At 37.5% G+C, this 26059-nt stretch overlaps 2 protein-coding genes across 4 annotated transcripts in view; both read right to left on the bottom strand.

Moving 5' to 3' along the window:
- Positions 1 to 583: 583 nt before the first annotated feature.
- LOC105271715 (uncharacterized) overlaps positions 584 to 26059 on the bottom strand; it is a 38963-nt gene continuing 13487 nt past the window's right edge. For all 3 annotated transcript variants that reach the window (XM_011313432.1, XM_011313431.1, XM_011313433.1), the window contains 4 exons: positions 7158 to 8285; positions 3594 to 3860; positions 2336 to 2564; positions 584 to 1379 (listed from right to left, as the gene is read on the bottom strand). In XM_011313432.1, the coding sequence (XP_011311734.1) occupies positions 1357 to 1379; positions 2336 to 2564; positions 3594 to 3860; positions 7158 to 8285 (1647 nt within the window). In that variant the 3' untranslated portion in view covers positions 584 to 1356. The remainder of the gene's footprint in view (positions 1380 to 2335; positions 2565 to 3593; positions 3861 to 7157; positions 8286 to 26059) is intronic.
- LOC105271713 (uncharacterized) lies at positions 21283 to 22593 on the bottom strand. Its single transcript, XM_011313430.1, has 2 exons — positions 22107 to 22593; positions 21283 to 21677 (listed from the first exon to the last, which is right to left on the bottom strand). The coding sequence occupies exons 1-2, from the start codon at positions 22569 to 22571 to the stop codon at positions 21387 to 21389; spliced, it is 756 nt and encodes a 251-aa protein (XP_011311732.1). The 5' UTR covers positions 22572 to 22593; the 3' UTR covers positions 21283 to 21386.

The raw sequence follows: 26059 nt of genomic DNA, 5'->3' as shown, positions 1-26059 counted from the left end.
CTATGTTTCGTCGTGTAAAATCACCCAAATCATTAACTTTATCTAAAAATTATGTGAATTATGACTCAATTTTTTCTACCACTGTATTTTTTAATAATAAGAAATTTGCAATTCAATTTTCTATGTCCTAGTTTATCACTTATATACCAACAAAAATCTAAGAACTTGGAAGAAATAGGTGGAGAAAATGTTTCGTTAAACTGTAACAATCAATTCTAGAATTTGAGCGACTAGGTGTTGAATTTTAGTCTCAAGTTATTGAAAGAGTAAAAGAACAACATGTTAATAAAAGTCAATAATAACTATGTGCTGACTTTTAATAACAAGCATACGATCAAATTTATAGATAATTTATATTCATTCTGTACTACTTTTTCAGTTCATGAAGTGTCTCTATAATTTATGTGGCAACTCCTTGCTCGCCGTGCCAGCATGCGTAGACAGTATCTAGTAAGCTCCACGTGGAGCGAACCTTCTGAAGCCCCATAACCGTTGATTGAAGATCCTAATAGTTGGTCTACTATTATAGAGGAGAGGAATTTATTGACAGGTTTGCAGATTATTACTTGTAGATATCTCAGGATTTATTATAATCACAGGTGTTTATTAATATCTATGAAAAGTATTTCAACAGAAATTATAAATAAATTAAAGATAATTGGATTTTCGTATTAATTTTTTCAAAAAAATTGTTGTGCGCCGTCTCTACATGCGTCTTTAAAGCTGCAATGTCATCAACTCAACAGAAGAGAATGTTTTTTCATCACAGATCATTAAAATTCAGAAGAAAAGTTATTACTAATAATACAAATGAGTTTGAGATTCCAAACAGTCTTGGCATTACTCCACATCAGATCGATGAAGCCTCAGTTTAAGTTTCCCCAATTATAAAACCGATTATGAATAATAAAAATCGTAAAATAAAGTGATGAAGAACCGAAGAGGACATTGAAAATTTCGTTTCAGTAGTTTGCACACTGACACACTTTCATAGAGACCTAAATTTCCTACACATTTTCGCCTTTTGGCCTTCTCTTTTCAATCTGATAATATCTTACAAAATAATTTTTCCAATTTGAAGACTCATCTGTTGGTGTTCATCATTCTTCTACATGACAAAGTTGGTTACTTCGTACGATAGAAAATAACTTATGGTTAATAAAATGTACATAGACCTGATTGGTTCCTATCTCCAGTCATACATGAGAAAGAAAAGCAGAATGTTCAAACAGTAGTAATTACAGTTTTAAGTGGCTGCTATAATCTCCTCATCGTAGCAAAAAATGATAATTCTTGTGAAAATGGCTTCTTAAGTTGATTTCACCATCGCAGAGTGACTCTTTTCTGGCCTTTATTTCAGAAGTTGAACGTAAATTTGCCTATAAACAAGATAAACCATTAAACATCATTTAAGAAGTACCTTCGCTGAATATCTATTTTAGCTCCACCGAAAATAACTACTTATTGCGACCAGCAAAGTTAATTTCTCCCTTTATGTTGATTCAGTTCCTTAATGTTTAGATAAAATGAACAACCAGAGGGAGTGTGGATTGGGGAGTAATATGGAGATATTATAAATTCATCGCACCGCAATCCTGAGCAGTTTCTTGCGCCGCCTATGGTGCCTCTGCTCCCTTCATTTACCTCCGGTGATATTGGTGACGATGGGTCAGTGAAGTAATTACTCAATTGATTATTTTCGCAATCCCAATGTTAACCAATACAGTTAGACCAGTCTCCGTGATAGGACCAAGAGGGTTTTTAACTCATATTTTTTTCCATTTCGACTTTAGCCAATCAGAGTGCAATATTCTCGGTCACGGGGTTTCTTTCAAGCTGATAATCTTTCTCGCTACGAAGAAATTATCAAACCGATTTTTGCTTTATTCGCTTATATATCGATATCGATATCGCTTCAGATAATTTTCGTGAAATCTCGCTGACAGTTTGTGTTGGTTTAGAGTGGCTAACTGCTAAGTAAGGTGATTGGGACAAAGCTCGATAGAAGACCTTGATAAAAGAGTGGAAAAAGCGTCCCTAGTAATATTGTAAATTTCCAGGCTGAATAAATATGAAACTTGAATGGACCTTTCCATCCTGTGAATAGCGAAGAAGTATTCCAAATACTCATCTCTGACTAACTAAACGCGAAATTTAAAAAAAAAGATCTTCCTCGTTCTTCAAAATTTATAGGATATTGATAATGATCGGGGAAAATTTTTCAATAAAATCCTCTTACGCCTTCGGGACCTCTATTTTAATATGCAAAACTTCTGATTACCGAAATATAGCAAGAATAAACGAAATCTGAACCCAGTAGGTATTTTTCACTTACCGAAGGTCTTCTTCTTCGTTTTCTTTGATAACAGATTCTGTTCGGGTAGCTTACGAAGCTCTGCAATTCGTTGTTTAAACAATTTCATACGATAACTATCACCGACGTCTTTTCCTTCGACTGATGCAATGTAATCAGTGACAAATGATTGGAACATCATTGTTTCTACAAACCACTCAAGAAAAAATTGTACTGTTTTCGATGGGTAAGCGTTCACGAAAGATTCCTTCTGTAATCAACAAAAATCAATCAATTGACAATCAGTAGGTAAAAAGTAGAATAATAACAACAGTTGACTGCTTGTATGTGGCAAAAATGCGATTGGGTTATTTCTTCATTTTTATCAATTTTTGCCAATCATTCATGAAATAAGTTCTTGAAATGTTTCGTTAGCAATTACGCTATTAGAGTTTCTGTCGGAAAAATTTTCTAGGTATTGAAAACCCTAAAATTATAAATATATATAAAAAAATCTGTCACGTTTATTCCTCATTGGTTCACGATCATTGTAGATGGTTAATTTGGATTCAGAATTCATTAAATTTTGAGATTTTCAATCAGAATTCTTGTGCAATTACAGCTTGCAGTGGAGCACATTCAGTCGCGTAAGTGAAAAAAAGGACTTCGCTGATTTTATGCTGCAGAAGGCATGTAACTGGGACTTTACGTGGTATTGTTTTTTTTATTTTCTATTTGTCAAACTCACGGAAAAGCTTCCGGTAAAAATACAAATCCTCTTGGTCAAAAGACAGGACTACATGTATTTTTCGACGGTAGAAGAAATTGAAATGTCGTTGAGTTATTTACTTGATTTTGGTGAATCAGAAATCAAGATGAAGTAATATCAGGTAATTTAGAAGTATACTTGCCCAATATTGAGCAGAGCAGACCCCCATGAAAAAATATGTGTAATATTGGTCAATTATATGTCTTTATAAATTACAAAGAAAAAATATAGAAAGTATATATTTTATAAGTCTATATAAAATATGTACTATATTTTTTTTTGTGTTTAAAAGAGAATTTGGAGAAATTTGAAATATTCTTTTCCAATTTGTAAAAACAATTTTTTTCGAAATGGATAACAAACCGCACAATGATGCCTATAATGGCCGAGGTCTCCCTGGTCTAAGGAATTACACGACCTATACAATTGGGAGAATAATAAAAAAAAACGTACCCTACCGACTCATGTTCATAGATCATAAATATGGAAGTGATAGTAATTATTTACACGACTTATGGAAAATCTTCTCACCTGAAAAATTTTTTTCCCATCCTGTTGGGTAACTAAATTACTCTCCAGGTGAGCACAGGTCTCCACGAAGACCCTAAGGAAAGCTTCAGACACCAAAAAATTTCTGATGTTGTCCCCATGCTTAGTATTATCACTAACAAGTTGCAAAGCTGAATGAATGCCCTCTTGGAATCTTTTGGGGAGGATGGACCCTTCATCACCAACAGCACAAATGACTTTTGAAGTGTCCAAGTCAACTGTGATACAATCTTGAATACTTACTCCCATCTGAAAATACGGAATGCGATTTGGAAATTCATACTTTAGTGAAAAAAATCATAAAGTGGGTAAAAATGTATTTTTACTCCTTGAACAGAAAAATCATATATTCATTGCATTATAGAAGAGGTTGGCAACCTCAACCCTCCGAGCTATGGTTATGGCTGTACCCCACTGATCAGTGCTGTATCCCCTTCAGGCTCATAATGCTTTGCGCGTAGGCAAGAGTAGTGAAGATATTCCGCAGAAACTTGGTGGTCGGAAAAGCAAAATAGACAAACTTTCTATTCCTCTAATGGAAATATTTTTTCAATTATTACTTTTTTTGTCGTTATGCTTTTGATTGATTATTGGCTATTTTTAATCGACATTATAAAACAAATTCGTACGTTTCATAGATTTCTTGAAGAGAAAATATTGTTTAGAAAACAATTATTAAATATTATCATGTTGTTAACAGACCTGACTTAACATGCATTATCAAACTTTTCATTTCTATATTTCCCGCTCTCGATGCCAAATTAAAATGCACAAACTTATTACAATTGAAAACATTATCGGCGTCCTTCAATCTTTGATTGACGATGAAATTTTTCTCTTTCAAGTTCACGAGCATGCCACTTTCATTTCCGCCGATGAATGTTGAATCTAAACCATCATTTTTTAATTCCCCTTTTTTCTAATCAAAAAGGAAATGTTCAAACACGTGCATAAAAATTTTTATGTCATTGCGGCCGGTGAAACGCGTTTCTAACCACGCTTCGCTCGGATAAAAACGCGTTTTAGGCCACAATGGCATAAAATAGCATCATAGCCACGGCGAAAAGTGATTCTGACTCATGCGCGTTATAATCCTCGTCTCCGACTCGGACTATAAAGTCGCATTCGTCAGATTCCCTTTTTTCGTCCTAGGGGTGAAATATACTATTGTCGTCGCATTTCAATCACATATGTAGCTCACCATTTACGTCAACATGTCCACCGCACTGACACAATTGCAACATATGAAGCAAATATATCAATTATTACTAAGAGTTACAAAAAAGGATAAAAATAAGGGGGAAAAGTTTGGAAAAAATGAATTAAGTTTGTCTCTCTTGGCGTGTCCATGGGTGAATGTAAGTGAGTTAAAGAGGCATAATTCGTCATATGACGTGTATATGTTGAGGTATTTTGCGTGCAGTGATTTTGTCATTGAGGATTTTGTGGCACAAATTGGCGCCCCAATCAGACCCACACACTAGAATTGACAAATTATAAAGCACAGTTCACTATAAACCTCGAGGAAAAAGTGTCCAAGATTTCTATGAGCAAGTTAAGAATTATTTTAAGAATTTGGAAGCACAATGACATCCCAAAAAATTTTCTCGTTCAATTTAGAGTCATTAATTATAACTTATTGATCTATCGATAAGTTATTATTTATGATTTAATGATTCTCTGTGAAATGAGACTGTATAATTCGAATAGAGTTGTTTCAATTGATTTTTTTCTCCTCAGAAACTTCGATTGCTGTTTGAAATAGCCCGCTACTCGTCGTGACACACCTGTGCAAACAATCTCCTTTCGCATTGCCAAGTCTCGCCGCAATTTCATCAGAATACAACCTCAGTCACACGTTGTTTATCGTTTTTCAAAGATTATTAATTTTGGTACGCAAGGATCTCACCAAATTTCGCGAAGTGAATGTGAAGAAAAAAACAAAACGACAGAAATAAAGTTTAGGCTCCCTCTATATTGTCGATATGACCGTTTTTTCTAAGCCCTTTTTTAAATAGAAATTTCATCAAATTGGTGCTCAAAGATTTCTCCAGAATTTAACGAAAGTGAGGAAACTAACCATGGAATCTAATCCTGTCCATAATCCAATAATTATTAAAAATTCTGAGGTAGAACGATCACTTTATTGGGTAAAGTTTACCCAATAAGTTGAAAAAAAATCGTCGATAAATAGTGGTATGAGTAATAGTCGTAATAGTCGTTCTTGAAGAAATTAATATAACTCTGAGGCTGGGCTGGGAAAGACTTAGGAGCTGAAACTTCAGTTAGGCTGACTGACTCCGCTCGAAAAAATCGTTATTGAGGAATGCGGACCCATTCGCATTTATCAAATAATAAATATATCATATCAAACTTTCTTCAATCGCTCGAGAAACAAATCGAGTTAGGTCTGGATAAAGCTTATGGCAGCCCTTGGAAAAAGAGGCTGCGCTGTTGTGATTGTCAAAATTGAATTGCTTCTTTTTTATTTTCCTTATCTACGAGAATATCAGAAAAATAGTTCTAAAGTGTTCAAATAAAACTTCAAAATTCAACACTTTCAGTTACTGACAGACTGGAATGAAATGTGATATTCGAACCGATTTTGGAGGAATATTAATAAGATTCGTGCAATTTTACCTTATGGCAAAAAATGGGTAAAAATCTGTTAATTTTCCGTTTTCATTAATAATCGAAATAGCGAAAAATAGAACTGGCATTGCCCCTAATAAATGATATGCCCGGGATTTTCGATGAATGACGATGCTCAATGGAAAAAGGGGTTTATATGATGCACTACCATATAATGAATGTGAGTTTCATGGAAATTCAAACGGTGGAACTATACTAATAAAAATTAACTCCAATATTGTCGAATTGGAATAAAAATATTGCGATTAAAACTTGACACGTGCATACCTGCACCGAATTTCTAATGCCAGATTCTAGCATTTTATCGAAATTACAAGTTAGAAGGTACGATTCACCACAGGTATAAAGATAACTTTTATTTCCTCATTTCATGAATGCAAAAATCCATTTATCGTATTTAAGTTTCATTTGCAAAATGAAAAATTTAGTATGAAAATCTGCAATGCAATTTTCAGAAATATATTCCAACGTTAACCGTGGCAAATTTTTGTTTTCACACTTAGAGTTGCAATATTTGGAGGGAAAATAATAATTGCCGAAATCCATTTCCAAAATATATTCTCTGAGATTTTTCATTGCAAATTTATATTTTTTAATTTTGTATTTAAAATTTAGAACTGAAATTTTATGCCAATTGTGGCGGGTCAGTCATTTTTGTTTGACGCGCACACCATTATACGTAACTGACGGGAATATCGTCATCGCTGGGACTTATTCGCAGATAAAGGTTGGCTAATTGGATGCCCATCAGGATTAGGAGATTATGCCGACCTTAGTAATAGCCTAGCTCCCGGGTATCTGAAGGTTCGCCGGGCCTTGCACTAAAGGTCTACCCCGAAAGATGCGTATCAAAATAACACATAAAACTAAAAAAAAAAAATTAAAATTCCTTACCTTTGCATTGTTATCACTCTTTCCTTTCAAAATTCCAATTACAAATGGCGGAGGTGCTGCAAGGATCTCCTTGAGCCCCTCGATATTTGGCAGTATCGGAATAAACGTATGGGGCCAATTAAGAGGATACAGCAGACTTTGGAGGGCCTCCACACAGCTGCTTAATTGACTTAGTTTGCTTCCTAGTAAGACCACTTTTCTCTCTAGTAACAGACTGCCGAATAATAAAATCAAAACTTTGTTACTAACAGTTTCAAAAAGCTGACTTATATCTCTCTCTTCCAGCCTTGGATCTCCGCATCTTACGATTAAAGTTTCATACTCCTTTTCTTCCCTTAACCGTCTGTCATCTTCCTGATCAAATGCTTTAATCTTTCCACTTTCTCTTTCCTTAGGAAATGTCTGGTACTTCCCTGCAATCATCTTAAGGCTGTCTCCAGGGTTTGGCATCGACCTGTTGTATAATTCTTCGATGAAAGCCCTTCGACTCCTGTCGGGAAGTCCATGCATGCTCTCTAATTCTTGAAGAACCTTATGAAAGAATCCACTAGCTCGATGTTTAGTGATTACACAGTAAGCTAAAGGTAAGATAGGTCCTCCTTCAGGCTTGACTCTAATGCAGTACCCAAACCTTCTGTTCCCTTTGTCGTCCATCAAAGAAAGCGAATGGAATTGATTATGATTGAAATCATCAGGAGGCCAATCATGAGCATCTGGAAAGCAAAAGTGTTCGATCCACGTCGGTACCTCAGCCTCGATTGGAAGTTTGTCTTTGATATAAGGGACTTTGGTACTTAGATTGAGTTCGACAAGGAGGCAAACGTCGAATAAATTATCCTTTCGCCTTCTCTGAATGGCTTTCCTAGTCTCAAAATATTTTATCGACACTTTTCGCACGTAACGTTTACGTTTCTCTGTAAGGGAACGGTGCAACTCTTCCTTGGATAGTTTGCCAGTATTTTCACGATTTCTGAAAAGCCTTAGTTTTTCGCTGAAAGAGGTGAGCTCTTCGGTGAGGGAAAGATTTGAGGCGAGACTGTCTGTGTCGGAGGATGTTGATGAGTCGGTTGATGGATCAACTGTTGACATGATAAATTTCCCGAATGCGTGATTTAGAAGCTGCTCTGCCTGAAAAAACGAAATTGAGATCGAATTAATTTCATAATCGATGAAGTTTCAGATTGTATGATATTTTTATGAAGGGAGGATTAGAGAAAGCCAAAAACATGGGAAGAATACGTGGCCGTCTATATGAAAAGATCTTTTGAACGCTTCCAAGTTTCCGAGATATCGGTATTTTCGTGATTTGGATTCGAATAATCTCTTTTCTCATCAAAGAAGAACCCTTCCTGCGTTGCAATAGATCCGTTAAACCTCATTATCTCAATTAGAAATTGAAAAGTTACTCTCGATACCGTAGCGTGGGGGGTAGAGAAGGGTAACATTTTCATGAGCGTTCCAATCCCCGAACACAAAAAAATGAAATTTACAAATGTAATCAACAGTCCAATTTTCAGAATCATTATTTCTGTTGGAGTTTCCATTCCATGATTACAGAAATTAATTTCATATTCCACATTGTGCTTATATCGACATTTAAGAGAACCCTTTTCTGATCTCAAATTCTGAAAAGTGCGTGAACAAATGATGCGACTTTTGATTTTCAGTGTAAACATCAGTAAAGTAATGGGACCTGTGTGGGTCCATGTCACCAAAGTCCCTACGATATCTGTTTCATTAGTTAATCCAGCTTCGAAATTCAAAGTGTGTGAATGTTTTCCTAGTAAACATTTCTAATAAAAAAAATATTCAACTGAACTAGAGTGTTTTTCATTCAACATATTACCCATTTCCAATAATTTCCTTTATGTAGCAGTAGTAGTAGTAGTAGTAGTAGTAGTAGTAGTAGTAGTAGTAGTAGTAGTAGTATTTATTGGATCATTGAATTTGTATATTCATAAATGCAGGGGCTCTGCGTAGTGAACAAAAATAGAATAAATGAAAAATAGAGCATTTGAAGATACATAGTAATTCGTCAAGATGAATGCGCCTCTATAGGCGGATATGCACACTATAACACACTATAACGGCGGATATGCTAATGAAGGCCAGTCAAGAGCCACAAGGTGGAAAGTGATCTAATTTAAGAAATCACATGACCTCAATAGATTATCCGTATAGAATTAAAATGAGTTGTCCAGGATGTGGTGCCTGGGGTCTCAAAATAAATAGCCGCCTGTCTTTTGAGGTAAGTCGCCCGTCAGTGCAAGTGCCGAGAGAGCATTGGGTAAGCAGTGCTAGTGTGTGTGCGTGGGCCTGTCAGCTGACAAGATTTCCAACATGTACCAAAACGGGAAGTGTCTATTAAATGCACGTCATCAAAAGTAGAATAGTAAAATACTAGTAGCTAGGATAATAATTGGTTTATGTATTAAAGGCAGCAAGGAGGGAAGTACCGAGAGATACCAGAGAGTACCCAGGAGTTACCTGTCGAATACATGCCCGGCGTGGCTCTTCGCCTCTTAAGGAGCTGGGCATTTTGCCAGAGGCAAGGGAAATTGTAAACCACGCAAGAATTGGTGGAGGACGAGACGCACACTCAACTCGGAGTGATGACCCGCAACCCCAACACCGCACGGGCGTGTACAGGCAGAGGCCAGCGAGGCTCAGTTGGCCCGCTTGGTTTATTCCGGATTTCCTTATGTCTTGCCCGATGCCTCGAGGCTGCAGCCCCTGGGTTGACCCTGAAAAATAACGGTAGTCTAGGGCAACCTTCCCTGCCCCATCAAACTCCCGCTGCGATGCCGCCCACCTGCCCCGCGTAATCATAGACGTAATTGTAGAATAATTTGGTCCAGATTGCGTTGAAAGTAATGAAATAGAGGAAGAGTGTAAGCCGCGAGAAAAGAGCGAACCAGACATGAGTATGAAGTGTAAGTATGGTGTCCCGTCTAACCGATAAAGTAGTGATGGATTGAAAAGGAGATAAGCGAAACACGCGAAGTCTCATAAATTTCAGGACTTCACCCTCTTTCTAAAACCGACATGGTCACTGAAGGCACATACCCGGGGCCGAATTGCCAGGGCTCATATACCGGCCAGACATCGGCCAGGCGATGGCGGCCTATCCCTCGGCAACCAATACTCGATCGAGTGCTGGCCGGTCATCGGCACCCAACATCTCGGCTTCCAATTTTCGGCCGAGACTCGGTTAAGAACAGGATACCAACTGCCGGTTACAGATGCTCGGCCGTTGTTCGTATGGTACATGGCATGCTAATACAGGACATTACGAAATGGCCGCACTTGTGCAGTTCATCTCGTGTTCATGAATAATAGTCTATGTTTCTACTCAGTCAAAAGTTCATTTACTGACGGAGAGATATGTTGGTTGATTCACCCACGCTCAAAATTAATTCTATCAATTAAAAAAGTTCACTGATCAAGTTGACAAATCCAGGATGGCATCATCGTATGAACGAGTTAAAAAGTGGCGAGAAATGCGCAAAGGAAAGGATTGTGTGAATAGATTGAATGACTGTGGTGGAGAGCAGGAGTTAGAGAACGTGAATATTAGTGAAAGACAGAATGGAGTACAGAGTGAGGTTATACCAAGAGTAATGGATGATATTTTTATTAGTGATTCACCACGATTGAATGATTCCCCAACCCTGAATCTCAGTGATTTCTTAAGAGAAAGTTGCACCAACACATGCTCCGAATTTGGTGATGTGGCCATGTCACCAGAAAACAGCTGTGATGCCTTAGCAGCCTCAGCAGTCAATGACATTGATGATAGACCCATTCATGAACATTTCTCCCCAGTGCCTGATGTACGAAGTGAAATACAAAATTGGGCTTTGGACAATCGGAAGAATTTGACAGGTAACTGTATCGATGACATGTTATCGATATGGAGGAAATACGGTTTTGAGTCAGTACCGAAAACCTTGGAAACATTATTGAAGACTGAACACAAGAGAGAACTACAAAACATGCTTGGCAAGAAAAAAGATGAATTTTCTATGGGCCAGTTCAAATATTTGGGAATGCAACAAGGTTTTGAGAAGATAATAGATCCAAATACTTATACTGAAGATACAATATCGGTGTTAGTTCACATTGATGGGATGCAAGTATATAACAATTCATCTAAAGAAATCTGGCCAATCAGTGTGCTGATCTATCATGAGGATTACATCGTAAACCCCTTTGCTGCGGCAGTTTATTGCGGAGATGCCAAGCCGGCATTTGCTGAAGAATATCTGAACGAGTTCGTCAAAGAATCCAACGATTTTTATGACAACGGTGTAAAAATCCACGGTAAAAAGTACGGTTTTAATATTTTTGCAATAATTGGTGATTCTCCAGCCAGGGCATTCTTCAAGTGCTGCAAGACACCAGGATCGTTTTTTGCATGTGAAAGATGCATTATCAAAGGCGTGACTCTTGCTAAAAAACGAGTGTACAATGACATTGATTGTGCCAGACGCACCAAAGAATCTTTTGAGGCAAGATCTCAACCTGATCACCACAACGTAAATTCGACTTCTCCCTTGACTAAAATAAGAAATTTCGATCCCGTAGCATCGACAGTCTTAGAAATAATGCATTTATTTTACCTGGGAGGGATGAAATGGCTGGCGGAGAAGTGAATTCTCAGGAAAAAAAACCCTGCGAGGATCAGATTATCCGACGTACGAACACTAAAGGACATTATGATCAATTTGAAATCTGAGATTCCATCCGATTTCCAGAGGGATGACTTTGACGTCAATCACATTTCAAGATGGAAACCCACGCAGTTTAGATTTTTATTGAATTATTGTGGAGCTGTTGTACTTAAATGAATATTATCACCTGAATACTACGAGCATTCCCTCCTCTTTGTTGTCGCTAGTCGTATCTTGAATAGCAAGCACCTTGTCAAGACTCACTCTAATTACGCTGAGAGTCTACTGATAAACTTCTTTACACTTCTAGACATTTATGGGCCACATTGCAAAGTGCTGAGCTTCCATAATTTTATTCATGTTGGAGATGATGCTAAAAAATTTCAGATCCCTCTAGAAAATTTATCACCATTTTTCGGTGAAAATTTCATAGGAAAATTCAAAGATCACGTCAAATCTCATGTTAAACCTCTCACCCAAATTATAAATCGTCGTATGGTCATTCAGAGAAAATATGTGTTGAGTGGCTGGGTTCCTCCACGAAATGAAGACATATTTGATGATTGGAAGACTGTGCATTCCTTGAAAATTTACGATACCATTCTGACAGCAAAACGACCAGACAATGTAATTCAATTAACGTCTGGAGAAATTTTATTGATTTTAAAAAATATGGGTAAAGCAGGACCTACCTGAATTTTCAAATAATATCAGCAATATTTGTCTTGAAGGGTTAACAGAGAATGGTCGCAGAAATGTCTTTACTCTCCCAACACCATCAACTGACATTGGAATTTGGGAGCTGACAGGATTTGGTTCAACAGTTGTATCAGTTAGAGCTACGGACTTTCAGGCTAAATGTGCGCTATTGCATGTCCACTCCAAGGAGTATGCAATTTGATTGCTCCATACAGAAGTAAAATTTCAAGGCTAGACTTCATCATTCTTTGAAACTATGGGGGAATGAGATTCGAGTACCAAGCTGAGTACGTTCACAGAGAAAACTACTTCTGACGAAGGAGTTTTACTTTTACACGGAAATATTCTCACGTCAATTTTAAAAACCGTGAAATCCCCTGATACATAATTTCGTTTTTACACTGAGAGAAAAAAATTTCCCAATAGGGTGAGATTCTCTCGTTTAGGAAGGAATTTGATGAGAAGTCTTACCCATAAAGTCATGTAGTTTGCGTTTTACCTCGAGTTTTATTTTCATCAGGACTTTGATGGAAAAATATCACACAAGACTCAAAATTAATTTTCTGTAAAATTAATTCGATAATAAGAAAGTTCGTCCCGCATTCGAAACATGAATTTCTCGATTTTTCCTCAACCCATTAAATTCTAGATAGAACCCAAATTATACGAATTTACGCGCAAACTTCTGCTAACATTAGATGGCCGTTATCCGTTTCCGGTTGGAGAGTAGACTACTCAGTCGAGGCATGGCCCTGACGCGTGATAGTAATTATAATATAATTAAATCATAAACCTATTAAAAAGTATTCCAACAATGGAAAAATTTATTTCGAAATGCTAACTTAACTCGTGTGACACCAGCAGACCTTCAACATTGTTTTATTTATTGATAAAGTGGATTTTCACGAGTGACCAGCGGACGGAGCCACGTGCTGATACTAAAATAAATTTTGTGAATTAATAATAAAGTTAGCTGGATACTTCTCACGGAAAAGTGAATTTAAAAAGTGATATTTTTTTACAAACTTAAAAAAAAATCGAAAAAGATTGAAGTTAACCTCACTTTACGTCGATTAAATATGTCTGCGTCATTGTACAGCCACGACGCCATTTCACAGCGAATGACGCCGCATCAGCATCAGTGCTCATCTGCCGGCTGAAGATGTGACGCCTATTGTTATGTACGACGATAGAAACTATTAATCGCGTAGACGTCGGATTGAAACTAGTTGTTTTTTTTTAATTTATCGAATAGTGGTGAATGTGCCTTCCTATCAAACGAAAAATCGGTGGATTCTTGTTTTACTGAAACCCCTCCATCCACTGCACCCACCTCGCTATCAGCCAAGATCTCAAAACTGAATGAGAATTATTGAGTGATAGTAATTTCTGATAAAGATGGGGACTCTTGAAAATAATGAGGAAATCCCATTTATGGTCGTGCAGTTCGACGAAGTCCTCCAGGATGATAATAAATTCATTGATTTGGTTCAATCCAAATGGACATTCAGAAAAGGACGTCAGTTATTCTGCCGATATCCTCCGGAACAGTATTTTCCTTGCCTGTAGAACTGGCTAAGAGATGGAAAAGATGCAGAGGAATGGTGGGAAGTATACCCAGTCCAACTGATTGCGACAGCTGGTGAGTAATTTGCATTTCAGACTCTATTCGTATACCTTAATATGAGGACTGGAACCTAACCTGCAAATCTGTCATGAATTGGTCAACAATATTGCTTTCGGCTCACGGTCAGTCATCGATGAATATCTTGGAAGTGACGAAAGATAGCGTAATTCTTATGAAAATGTTTTCAATAGACCGAAATTTCCGCCACAGAAAAGATGCTGATGAAAATTCCTTCATGTCCAATTATTTTCCAGATACTCATCGATAACTGACCTTCAGCAAGAAACATTTATCCTATTTTACCAATTCGACGCAGAAATGATTCCTTATACTCTTCCTCAATCAACAAATCGTTCATATTTCGATTTTCAAACTCAATAGAGTCCATCAACCAGGGGGAACGTCGGTTGGAAAGAGCTTATAAAACCACTGAGGTCAACAGCACTGACAACGAAGGTAGACGCTTGCCTTCGTTACCTCGTACAATTTCGAAATCTCAAGCTCTGAGAGAAGTTCGTCAGATACCCCCAATGAATACTTCTGATAAATCGAAAAAATTGATCAGTAAGTATTGACATGAGCTATAAAAGCTGTAAAATTCTCGTCTTCATTTCTCCTCCATGGATTTCCATTCTCTCTTTTTTCTTTTTTTAACTTCCTGTTCTATAGGAAGTTATTGTAATGACCCCGAAAATCAATATGGAAATTTTCAACATATCTTCACGTTTCAAGGCCTCCAGAGTAATCCTGGACCATTTTCGAGAGGATGTCTGTGTGTGTGCGTGTGTGTGTGTGTATGTTACTGGCGATGTACGTGGCCAAAATTTATCGTCAACGATTTCTCAAAAATGGATGATGCGATCGAAGTCAAACTGATACCATCGAAGCGTTTCCACGCCATTTGGTGCTGATTAGATTATAGATGGAATTACTCCAGCCGTTTTCCAGTTTTTCCAGAAAAACTGCGAAAAAGGAAATTTCATCAACGATTTCTTGTCCGAAATTTATCGTCAACGATTTCTCAAAAATGGATGATGCGATCGAAGTGAAACTGATACCATCGAAGCGTTTCCATGCCGTTTGGTGCTGATTAGATTATAGATGGAATTGCTCCAGCCGTTTTCCAGTTTTTCCAGAAACAAATTTGAGAGAAAAAATTTCTTCAGCGATTTCTCGTGCATGAAAGATGCGATCGAGATTTAATATAGTGTAATCGAAGCATCATGACGACATTCAGCACTGACCAAATTATGGATAGAATCGCTCTAGTGTTGTTCTCCAGTTTTTCCAGAAAATCAGGAAAATATAATTTTGCTAACATTTTCTCGCGAACGGATGATGCGATCGAGATCCAATGGAACGCAATCGAAGTCTCTTAATGCGATTGAGCGCTAATTATGTTGTAGACGGAATAGCTCCAGCCATTCATGACAATGGATGAGAAGGTCATCATGGAGGTGGAGGCGCTCGTTCTACCTACCCAAACCTCCATTTCAATAATGAAAATACTAAGAAAAAAAAAATGGATTCCTGTGGGGAGCAGGAGAAAGGTCGTATCATAAATTAAATCGAATTGAAGAAACCAAATAGACAGGAGAATCATTATAAAACAGGAAGTTATTGGTTCGACCCGTTGAACGGGTCACACCCGCATGAATGCATTCGCCAGCAAGCCACCCACAACTACGCACCCCACTTCGGGAGCGAGCGAAGCGAGCGACCAACCACGCGACTACTGGTTCCATCTTCTGTGGCCATTCATATCCTGCAAATAATTATGATGTATTTAACCATCATATCCTCGGTAACCCCACAGGTGTCAAATCAATGAATTTAAAGCAAGTTTCGAAGAGACTTCAGTCGTCAACACCACATAAACGATCCAGAAGGCCACGTGATCGATCTGAATCCACTGATGCCAGTAGTGGTACGGGAGTGTCTCCACCTGCTAATAATTCAAATTCTGAGAAAAAGTTCTCAGATGAAGAAAGTTCATCTGGATCACAGAAAAGTGATGAATTGAGTTCACCTGGTTCATCAGCGAAGAGACCTCCGAGGGATCCCCCGAAAGCGTTGAAGGGTGGTCACGCCCGTGATCTCGGAGATACGAATCCCGGAGACTCACGCATGGAACGTTTGACTAATAAAGCAAGTCAATTAAACCGCAGCCAGCATGGGAAGGGAACTGTGGACCCCAGTAAAGAGAGACAAGATGATCCATGTTATAGTCCCACTACTTCGAGAGGAAAGACTCGTGCTAGAAGACGTGACGATCCACGAATGAGATATCAAGACATTTATTCAGATACCGAAGATGACCTGGCGACTATGTCATCAGAATCTCGGGGTACCAAAAACACATCTAAACGGAAAATTGGTGATACAAGTTTTTCTCCCCACCCAGCCACACCCCCACGAGCATCTGATACACTGAAACTACCAGAGGGGCTCTCTCTCGCCATTGCCAACGTGGTGGATCAAGCAGTGAAGAAAAGTATGAAGTCCATAGTCCAAAGTATCAAGTGGATATAAGGAACCAGACGAAGGAGTTGAAGGATACCATGCTGTGCTAGAATTTCAGGCAGGCTCAGAGCACCAATCTGAATGAACTAAGGTCGAAATTGAAGATTGGTCTTCCCATCACAACAGTTGATCAATTCAATGAATATGAAAGGCGTTTGGTGGAGGACTTGAGCGAAAAAAATGCTTTGGTAAAGTCTATTATCATTATCATGATTATTATGCTTATGACTTTCTGCCATTAGTGTCAGTTGAATAAAATTCTATTTTGTTTTTCTTTTCAGTTTGACTTTATAAAATTCAAGATAATTTCTGCTAAGATGGATAGCAAGGATTGTATAACCGGTGTTCTGGATAGCTTTCTAGGAGAGCAGGTTCAGGACACTTATTCAGGATTTGGGAGGGAGGACAAAGAAGATTTCAGTAAGACCGTAACAAGTGGCCTTTTAAAAGGTATGCAACATGAACGAATGAGTGGATTTTAATGAACAGAGAATCATTTTTTCAAAACATTCGAATCATCATACTCCTGAAGCATCCAATTGCTCATTTTACTTTTTTTTTCATTTTCAAATTCAGATTTCAGACGCGAGCCAATCGAAAATGGATGATTTTTTGTTTTCATTTTATGATAGCGATTGAAATACACGATGTTTCAGATAAATGTTGGAGCATCACTAACTTTCATTTCAAAGATTAAATTTTAAAGCAAATCCCAAATTGAAGTTAATATGGGTAAAATAATGGAGTTGAGTTCGTGCTTCATTGGCAATCTAGTTTTATTGATAATAATCAATTGAGTCATGCAAAAGTATAATAATATAGTGTCCTATGAGAAAATAAATTATTCGAGGTTGAGGAATAAATGAAAACATCGAAAAAATAGGATTCACATTGCATGAAAATTCTATTCCTGATACAAAAATTCTCTCCAATGTCACACTTGTGTGTTGAATACTTTGCCTCCATGAATACCCCAAATGTATAGGAATGGCCTGTCAAACGAGAAATTATAGTTTGATAAAATAATTGTTCAAAGAATCTTATGAATCGATTTCTAACTCATCAAAGGTCCAATTTATCATGTAAGAAATTATGCATGATTGTTTTTTTTCAACATCTTCAATTTCTTATCCGTCGTTACACATTAAATCGAAAATTATGATGTTATGCCAATATTCTTTACATTATCGGGGAATTTTTATATGGAATTTTAGTGTCGAATGCCGGGATCAAAAATATGAAAATTGAATGAGAAGTAGACGATATGAATTTTCTTATCCAAGGAATGAAGAAATTACAATAAATTCAGTTATGTCTCCAACAACATTTTGGATTTTCTGCAATTCATCAGTTTTTCCTTTATGAACAACATGTGAAGGAGTATTCCATGATCCCTTCGATTTTCATATGTGCATCAGTAGAAAAAATTGCATGGAAAATTTCAATCCAACATTCGTCATCGTGTAATCTGTCTTATAACGCAAATTTCAGATGCGGTGATAGAAAAATTAGGAAAGGAGTGGAATGAGAAGGATTATCGTCTTCGCCTTTCAAAGCGGTTCTCGGGTGCCGGAGATCGATTCGGCAGACGAGCAAAACGACAGAAGAGAAGGTCAAAGTCAGCATGAAGAGGCGAAAAAATTCCAGGTTTGTAAGTTTTGAAAAAAATCGCAAGCTGAAGGACAATTTATGTTTCGAATATTGCAATTGGTAAAATAGACTTTCACTATTTTCGAAAACTAAAATTTCCATTTATCTGAGAGTATTCTAAAGTAAGCAATTGATCACTTTAATATTATTATTATTATTCATTTTCCGCATTATTATTGTTGCCTCAGACCTCAGACCATAGGAAAAGAATTGATTTTAAAAAATGTCAACTCTATAAATCATAATTTATCTTTTGAAATAGTCGCATCATTTTCAGTTCATCACTTCCTTTTCTCTAGATTTAAGGGCGTTTGTGACTCATCAGATTGATATTAAGTCAGATAATATTATTTAAGATGAGAAATTCATGTGAGAATATAATTCTCCATCTATTAACATCTTCTTCACTGTCTACATTTGCAGAGAATAGTTATAAGAATTTGAGATTTATTCGGTGAAATAAAAATAGTGGCATTTTTTATAATTCAAACCATTCATTTTCGATGGCTTAAATTTTTGTGTAATTCAGACCTTTGTAACTCGATTTCAACAATTAAACATTGTATTGTAATTTTCGTCTATTAATCCTCATGATTATTTATTCCTCACAGTATTTTTCGTCACTGATGTGAATCGAATATTTGTGAAAAGAATATTTCTCTAGCGAATATGAAACTGCTACCGAAGGCGATTTCTCATTCCTATTCGCTGGAAAAATATTCTTCGACATAGTGACGAAAAAGAGCTTCACCAACGTCGGCTCAGTGATGGCTTCAAATGTAGTCGGCTCTTGGCCATTGCTTGGTAATCAGTTCTCGACAGATATTAGGTGCCAACTAACGGTCATTGCTTGGTATTCGGCACTTGGCCATCATTTGGCAACCAGTATTGGCCCGGTGTTATCAAACCAAGACCTAGCCAAGACCGGGCCAGTATTGGTTAAGGAAAGGCGTCCAACGCTGGCATATTGGCTGCCGCTACCCGGCCAATATTGGCCGATTATACTTTTCGGGCCCGGGTAGCCCCATTCTGGGACCGCATCCCCAAGAGGAACACTTAGCAGATCTGGCAAAACACAGCATAGGGGTAAGTAGGATATCATATCGCGAATTAACCTAATTCCCTTCCTATTGACTCCAAAAGTATATCCGCTGATTTCCTCTGATGCCACAAGATGCAGAGCGCTATATAAAGTTCGCGTCGTCGAGATGAGATGAGAAATGATTGCCGTAAGAAGAACGGCGGACCTCGATATGTACACGACGGGTGCCCAACCGGGAAAAGCGTTATGATTTACAACTAATTTCCATTTGTTCATAAATCACCTGGAAACATAATATACTTCAGATGTTGGTTTTTTGCTGGAATTCACCCAAGAACACCAGTCAACTATTTACGTTGAAAATTTCCTTTGTATAAAGTTTCGCTTTAACTAAATGAAATCACATATTGAATCATGAATGTTGCGGTAATTTGCATGCAATCCTTTCCCAATTTGTAGGCCAGAGGATTTTAGAATAGAATTCGTCATCTCAGAACATGATTCAAGTTTAGAAGAGGTTCTACAGGCATCTAATGAGAACGTGGTGCGAATTGTGGAGTCTTACGCCATGAAATGGAGGACTCGGGGTGCCGGTCGAAGCTATGACAGTCACAACGGTTTCGGAGTAGTGATCGGTTATTACAGATGCCAAGTATTACACTATCACTCGACATGTAACAAGAAGTGTAAGAAGAATGACAGTAATGAACACCCTGTCGCCCACGACTATCGTCGTAATTTCTCCGGTTCTGCTAAAGCGAGAGAAGCACAGCTTGGCAAAAAATTAATCGTAATTTACGTGTTCGAAACCATAATTATGGTATAAAAATGGTAATTTACGTTTCCAAACGCGTAATGTACGATAATGTATTTTAAATATAGTGTTTTCTGTGGGTACAGTACGTGCAAGAAAGAGGCAGAATAAAGAACCCCACGCCCCACCCCGACCCCACCCATAGACCCTCCTGCACGAGGTCCGTACAACGCAATTAATCCGAACGACCAGAGAATTTGAATTTTTATTGTCTTATTTGTAACTATGGGATAATATTTTCATGTGTATCTTTTGTTGGTTGTAATAAAATATGAAAAACGTCTCGAAAAATAAATCCAATAGTTTACTGCGAATATAATTTTATTGTCTTTTTATATTTTTCTTTCCGAATGCCAATATGTGCATTAGAATTCGAGCAACTAGTTGTTTGTTGTTGACGGAAATGTATCCACATGACTCGGAGGCCCGTGTGTAGTGGGTGATAAGGGGTTTTAGGTGGGGTCAGTATTTTTTACCTTTCCGGAATAGTAATTTTTAGTCCAGTAAATGAATCGTGAAATAGGTGTTTTCAGCAGCCGGGCTGCTTTTTTTTTAATTTCTCGCTAACTCCTCATTCAAATAGTGAATGCGTTATGATTCTCATCCCCCGGGTTGGGGTGGAAAAAATTGAAAAACACCCTCGAAAAACGGTTTTTCCGAAATAACTCGAAAACGGCTCAAGATACGAGGCAAGAGGTGGTAAACATAATTGTACATCATGAAATTAGGTACAAAAAATGTTCCAAGCATTTCACCCCTATTTCGCATCATTTACCCCTCAGGGTCATTGAAAGGCTCGGAGTGGGAAAAAAATGTTGAAATTCTCATGACAACTTCTTTTTTCATGTTTTCCATTCAGTTAATTATTGGTAACCATCTCTCCTGTAACCCCAATTTTTCCCACCCCCCTTGAAATTAATTTTCCCAAATTTCTGCCATAAAGTAAAAATCAACTTATTATCCAATCGGTCAATTTTTTTTTTCCCTCAATTTTTTCTCTAAAATTCTGAACATTTTTCGTTCGAAACTTTTTTTTGTATCCATCATAGTTATTATGTAAAATTCGATTTTCTACATGAATTCAGGAGTTTATCCACGATATGTTTTAATATAGGCGAAATTTTATACAAAAATATAAAAACTTTCTATTAGTCGTAAATGATGGAGTTTTTCCTAATAATATGGAAAAATATTTATTCTACTAATAATTAAATTCAATCGGCAGAAATTCCTCTTCATTTTCCTCGCCTTCTTCCACGTCTCCTTCCTCCTCTGATTCATGTGAAAAAAAGTTGAAGATATTTCTGCAAATTTCTTCAGTTACTTCCATTTCCTCATCTACTGGTTCAGGTTCATCAGGGACCCCGGAAGATTGATTTTGACAGCTATCTCCATCCGTGCAATATTTGCAGAGCTGGCTGCAGTGCAGCCCAGACTTCTTACAGATGCACATAGCCATAGTACATTTACTCCTTGCACACTTACAGCATACCTGGAAATTATTTTCAACATTTTATAACAATATAACAATGCCATACAGTTTAGAAATAATTTTCGATCATAAGTCCTATCTATCCGGAAGTTCTTCCTCATGAATTTGCAGATATTTTTGATAGAATCTCTAATTATTTTTTCCAAGAATTTCGGAAATATTGTTAATTAAATCAAGTGACTCATCTGCTCCGTACTTTAAGAGAATTCGAGTTGCCTAGTTTAACGGAGGTATTTTTAGGGAATTTTCCTCTCCGTGAATAAATACAACAAACGTTAGAAAATTATGACGAGTGCGTGAGTGACACAGCTAGGCACTGTGAACACTAAAAATATTGTGCCCCAAGAAAGTAAGACGGAAAGAATACAATCCGTATTAAAGTTAATGAAGAAGCTCGATTTTACCATGATTGTTCCAAATTCGACTCACCATAGCTAATAAATCATCTGGAGCAGCTTTTTCACTTGTTTTTATTGGCGCCAATACGAAGTTCGTCGTTTGTAGTCGCTCCCAGCCCCATTGTAACGGGTCCAATTTGTTACAGAGCCATTGTAGAATTTGCAAATATACTCTTTTCACATATTCAGACAGAGCAGCTTGCGTAGGTGGAAGAGAAGTGAAGAGGTCTTTTTTGGTGCCAGCTAATTCAGAAGTGAACATTTTGTATCTTAGGTCGTTAATAGGAAGCATTGCCTGCTCATCTTTTACATAAAGACGTTTTATTATGTTCTCTGCAACTGGGTAAAGTTCATCAATCGTTCTATCTATATCATAAAAGACTAATGCGGATTGACAGATACTTTCATTTTTCTGCAATAAAGAGATTACAGTTTTCTTCCCTTTCCCGAAAAGCGCACTCGTCGTATCGCAGCCAACAAGTGCGTGAACGAACATAATGAAAGGTTTTAAAAGTTGATGGTCCCACGTTGAATACAAAGTCTTCTGCTTTTTTCCACTGCTTACAATTTTATAAAAATAAACACTTTCGTGAATGGGAGTGAGTCCGATTAGGAGGACCATCAGATCGACGTCGTCACCGACTACCACAATAGATTTACTATTAAGTTGTATATGGCTGTTCATCTCGATCGCAGTGTGGACAATCATAGCATCTGCATCTTCTTCAGCCACTATTGTCGAAATATGCTCACTAATCAAATACTCCGACAGTAGTTTTACGAATTTGAATTTGTTGACAAGGTTAGAAAGAAAATTGTCTTTGGTTGTGGTGACCACTTTGTCCAGCCCAATCTCGATATCAGCTGCCATAAATTTCTCTCTTCGCCACAGCCTCTCGTACGACTTCACTCCTATCACATCATTTTGATAACCGTCGAAAATTACCACAGCATCAGATCGGAAATATTTCAAAATGTATGCTCGATACAGTTGGAATATTTCCGAGAAGGGCTTCCCATGAGGCCACGTAATTTGTCTCAATAACCACCCTCCATCGATAACGAACTGACAATTAGCCAATAATGATTGGTTCAAAATTGATAAGATGAATACTGTATAAAGTTCCGACTTAGCACTTCCTCTCAACCACCCCTTATCATCAAAAAGACTTAATGGAATGGGTGAGAGCTCGTAACTGAATGCTTTTTTGGTCAATTCCTGATTTCCACTTATGAGAACAGAAATTTTTTGGCAATTGCGTGTTCATTTTTACGTTGGTATTATCTGATTTCAAATGGATTCCCTCCGCAGCTGATGCCAAATTCTTCACTTGGAATGATTTGGATATCGAAACTTTCTGTACAGTTTTTCCAATCATAGTTACCATAGATTGCTTTCCTTTCTCGAAAGCCATGGCAGTTGATAAAAGGCCCACCCATAATTTCAGATGACAATGATACCAGGGAACTGCGACCATGAAAAAGATTGTGAGAATTTATCCAAAACATGAGTTTTTCAATATCGTTCTCATCTCGTAGAACCATACTTTTTCTGAGATCGACGTGTTCTTCACTATTAGCACTTTGTATTTGGCAGTATTCTTCCAATTGCTCCATAATAGTGAAGGAGGCTGGCATGGCAAGTAAGTAGCGTGTTACTACACTGGGCGTAACGCCTCTCCCATGTTTGAGATCTGTCCCGAAAAAACGATTGAGGGTTTGCTCAATGACTATATGTTTTGAGATTCCTGCCCATGCGTTATCCGTTCTACGGATGGTGAAATATCCTCCTTTTGTAAAATCGTTATATTCCTCTAAATCCATAAATAATTCCAAGTCGGCCATCTCCTGTAAATACAGTTGAGCTGCCTTTGCATAAGCATGATGGCCAGCAGCATGGAATAATGGTAATGAGTTTCTAACGGATTGCAGGTAAAGTTCCCAATCGCTTAACCTTTCTGCTTTGATTATTTGGAGTAAAATAACAACAGATCTAAAATACTGAACCCCCAGCTTACAGATGGGACCATTATTTTCCAGAATTTTTAGTTGTTTCTCAAAAAATTTCGTCATTTCTCCAATTTCTATTTCAGCTTTGCAATCGCCTCTTGCTTCTAATTGCTACTCCAATAAAAATTTATCCATAGAATCTTTCCGTCCCTCAGGTACCTCAATAAACTCACAAATGTTTTTCCCTAGAGCTGTAAAGGTGAGGATATGCGGCCGCGAAGCTCGTGAGAATGCATGTCCACTCATCATTTTTTTAACACACTCAGGAGCATAAATAACGGACCATAAATCTTCTAGGCCACTTCCTTGCATCGTGTATCCTATTGATCCCATAAGTGACATGACCAAATGAAAAATCCCGAGTAGAGCAACAGTATGTTTCATGGATGAATTTGCTAAGTTTGCCACAATTGACTTCGACTTCCAGTACAAAGGCTGATCAAATGTTATGAAAGTCGTTTTGGAACCAAACTTCTCAGTTTCAGCCTTCGCATATGTTAGTGCAGTGTGGAGAGTCATCACGTTCGATGGTGCTGCATTAATAAAAGGTAAACCGATTATAGAGGATTGTCTTTTATTGCAAGATTCCTCATCTGTTAAAACCTCCATAAATCCTTTCCAGTTCGGAAGCTGAACACCGTTGAAATATTTCCCCCAAATGTAAGTACTATATGTGTATGGAAGCAATGGTGTCTCTCCAAGATGGAGAGAAGTGACAGATTTATACGTAAATTATTCATTTAATTTTGATTAGGAGATTCATATGGAGTAAAAGGAAATCCTTTTCTGAGAGGCTATTACTTCAGCTGCAGGCATTTTATGCAATGTGATAATACCCCCTTCATATGAAATGTTTTTTTCTGGAGTGTATACAGCGATTGCTCCCAAGCAATTAAATGTTTCACGCCCATCTAGTGTTTCCACATTATGATCTGTGTTATCGAAAACGAACGGTACAAAACAATTCTCTTCAACGTTCATCTTCTGAGGATCCATGATACTACTCACCTCCAAAAGTTATATCTCATAATAGGAAGCACACAAACCTAATTTACTCAATATCTCGATAATTAATTTTGAAGCTGCCTATCTATGGATATATATGCCGATTGCCGATTGCTAATTTGATATAAATGTCCTTGGGCGAAGTGCACAAACAATAGCATGGGCGATGGAATCTCTGACACCTCGTTTTGCAGCTTCTTTATCCGGATCATCTTTAAACAATAGCCTGCCGAGGAAACCCTGAAGACTTGATGGAATGAGTGTTGAGACAGTCTGCAGAAATTGAACGGGTGGAGAATATGATTGAGTATTGAAGATTGCACTTAGAATTTTCTTGCGCAGTATATCTGCTGCTACGTTAAGAATGATTGTTTGTTGATGATCAGTAACATTTCCCCCATAGGTAAACCAGTCGTTGCATATTTTTATCATATCGAATTGTTTATAAAAAATCTTTGTTGACCTTCCCGGATGACGACTGATAAAAATGTGGTCTCCATACTTCACTTTTAATTTTCTAAATAGTACTGTATCAGTCATCGAATTATCGCCCATGACATCGCGCAATTCTTTCAATTTAAATTCCAAATTTGGCGTGTTTTCGATGTAAGCGGTCAGGTTGCGAAATGCTTGTTCATTCTGAAGATCAGGAACATACCGAGTGAGGTAAAGATTTTGAACGAATCTGTTATAACAGATTTTATGATATGCCCCTATCACATCGACAAGTGAAAAATTTCCTCACAATCTACTAGTAACTTCATCACCGAGTTCATCGTCCCTGGTTTTGGCAATTGTTACTAATCTATCCTTCAATAAGTGGTCTCGTACCTGTCGGATCTCTTTATGATAGGGATCTAGTGATTTGCCACAAAGAAAACAAAGATCTTGAAAATTGAACTCGCTAATAAATACTTGAGTTTGTGTCGATGATGCAGACGTACAGGCTTCTGTGTGTGAGATGGAAGG

Source organism: Fopius arisanus, unplaced genomic scaffold (genome assembly GCF_000806365.1).
Source record: "Fopius arisanus strain USDA-PBARC FA_bdor unplaced genomic scaffold, ASM80636v1 scaffold00121, whole genome shotgun sequence".
NCBI lineage: Eukaryota > Metazoa > Arthropoda > Insecta > Hymenoptera > Braconidae > Fopius > Fopius arisanus.
The sequence above is the reverse complement of the archived record's forward strand: the minus strand, read 5'-3'. Positions and strand labels throughout refer to the sequence as shown.

Excerpts from the sequence above, each read along its gene's own strand:
- LOC105271713 (XM_011313430.1), bottom strand. The coding sequence starts at position 22,571 with ATGTTCGTTCACGCACTTGTTGGCTGCGATACGACGAGTGCGCTTTTC. Across the intron at positions 21,678-22,106 it reads CAGATGATTTATTAGCTATG|GTATGCTGTAAGTGTGCAAG; the intron begins GTGAGTCGAATT and ends AATAATTTCCAG.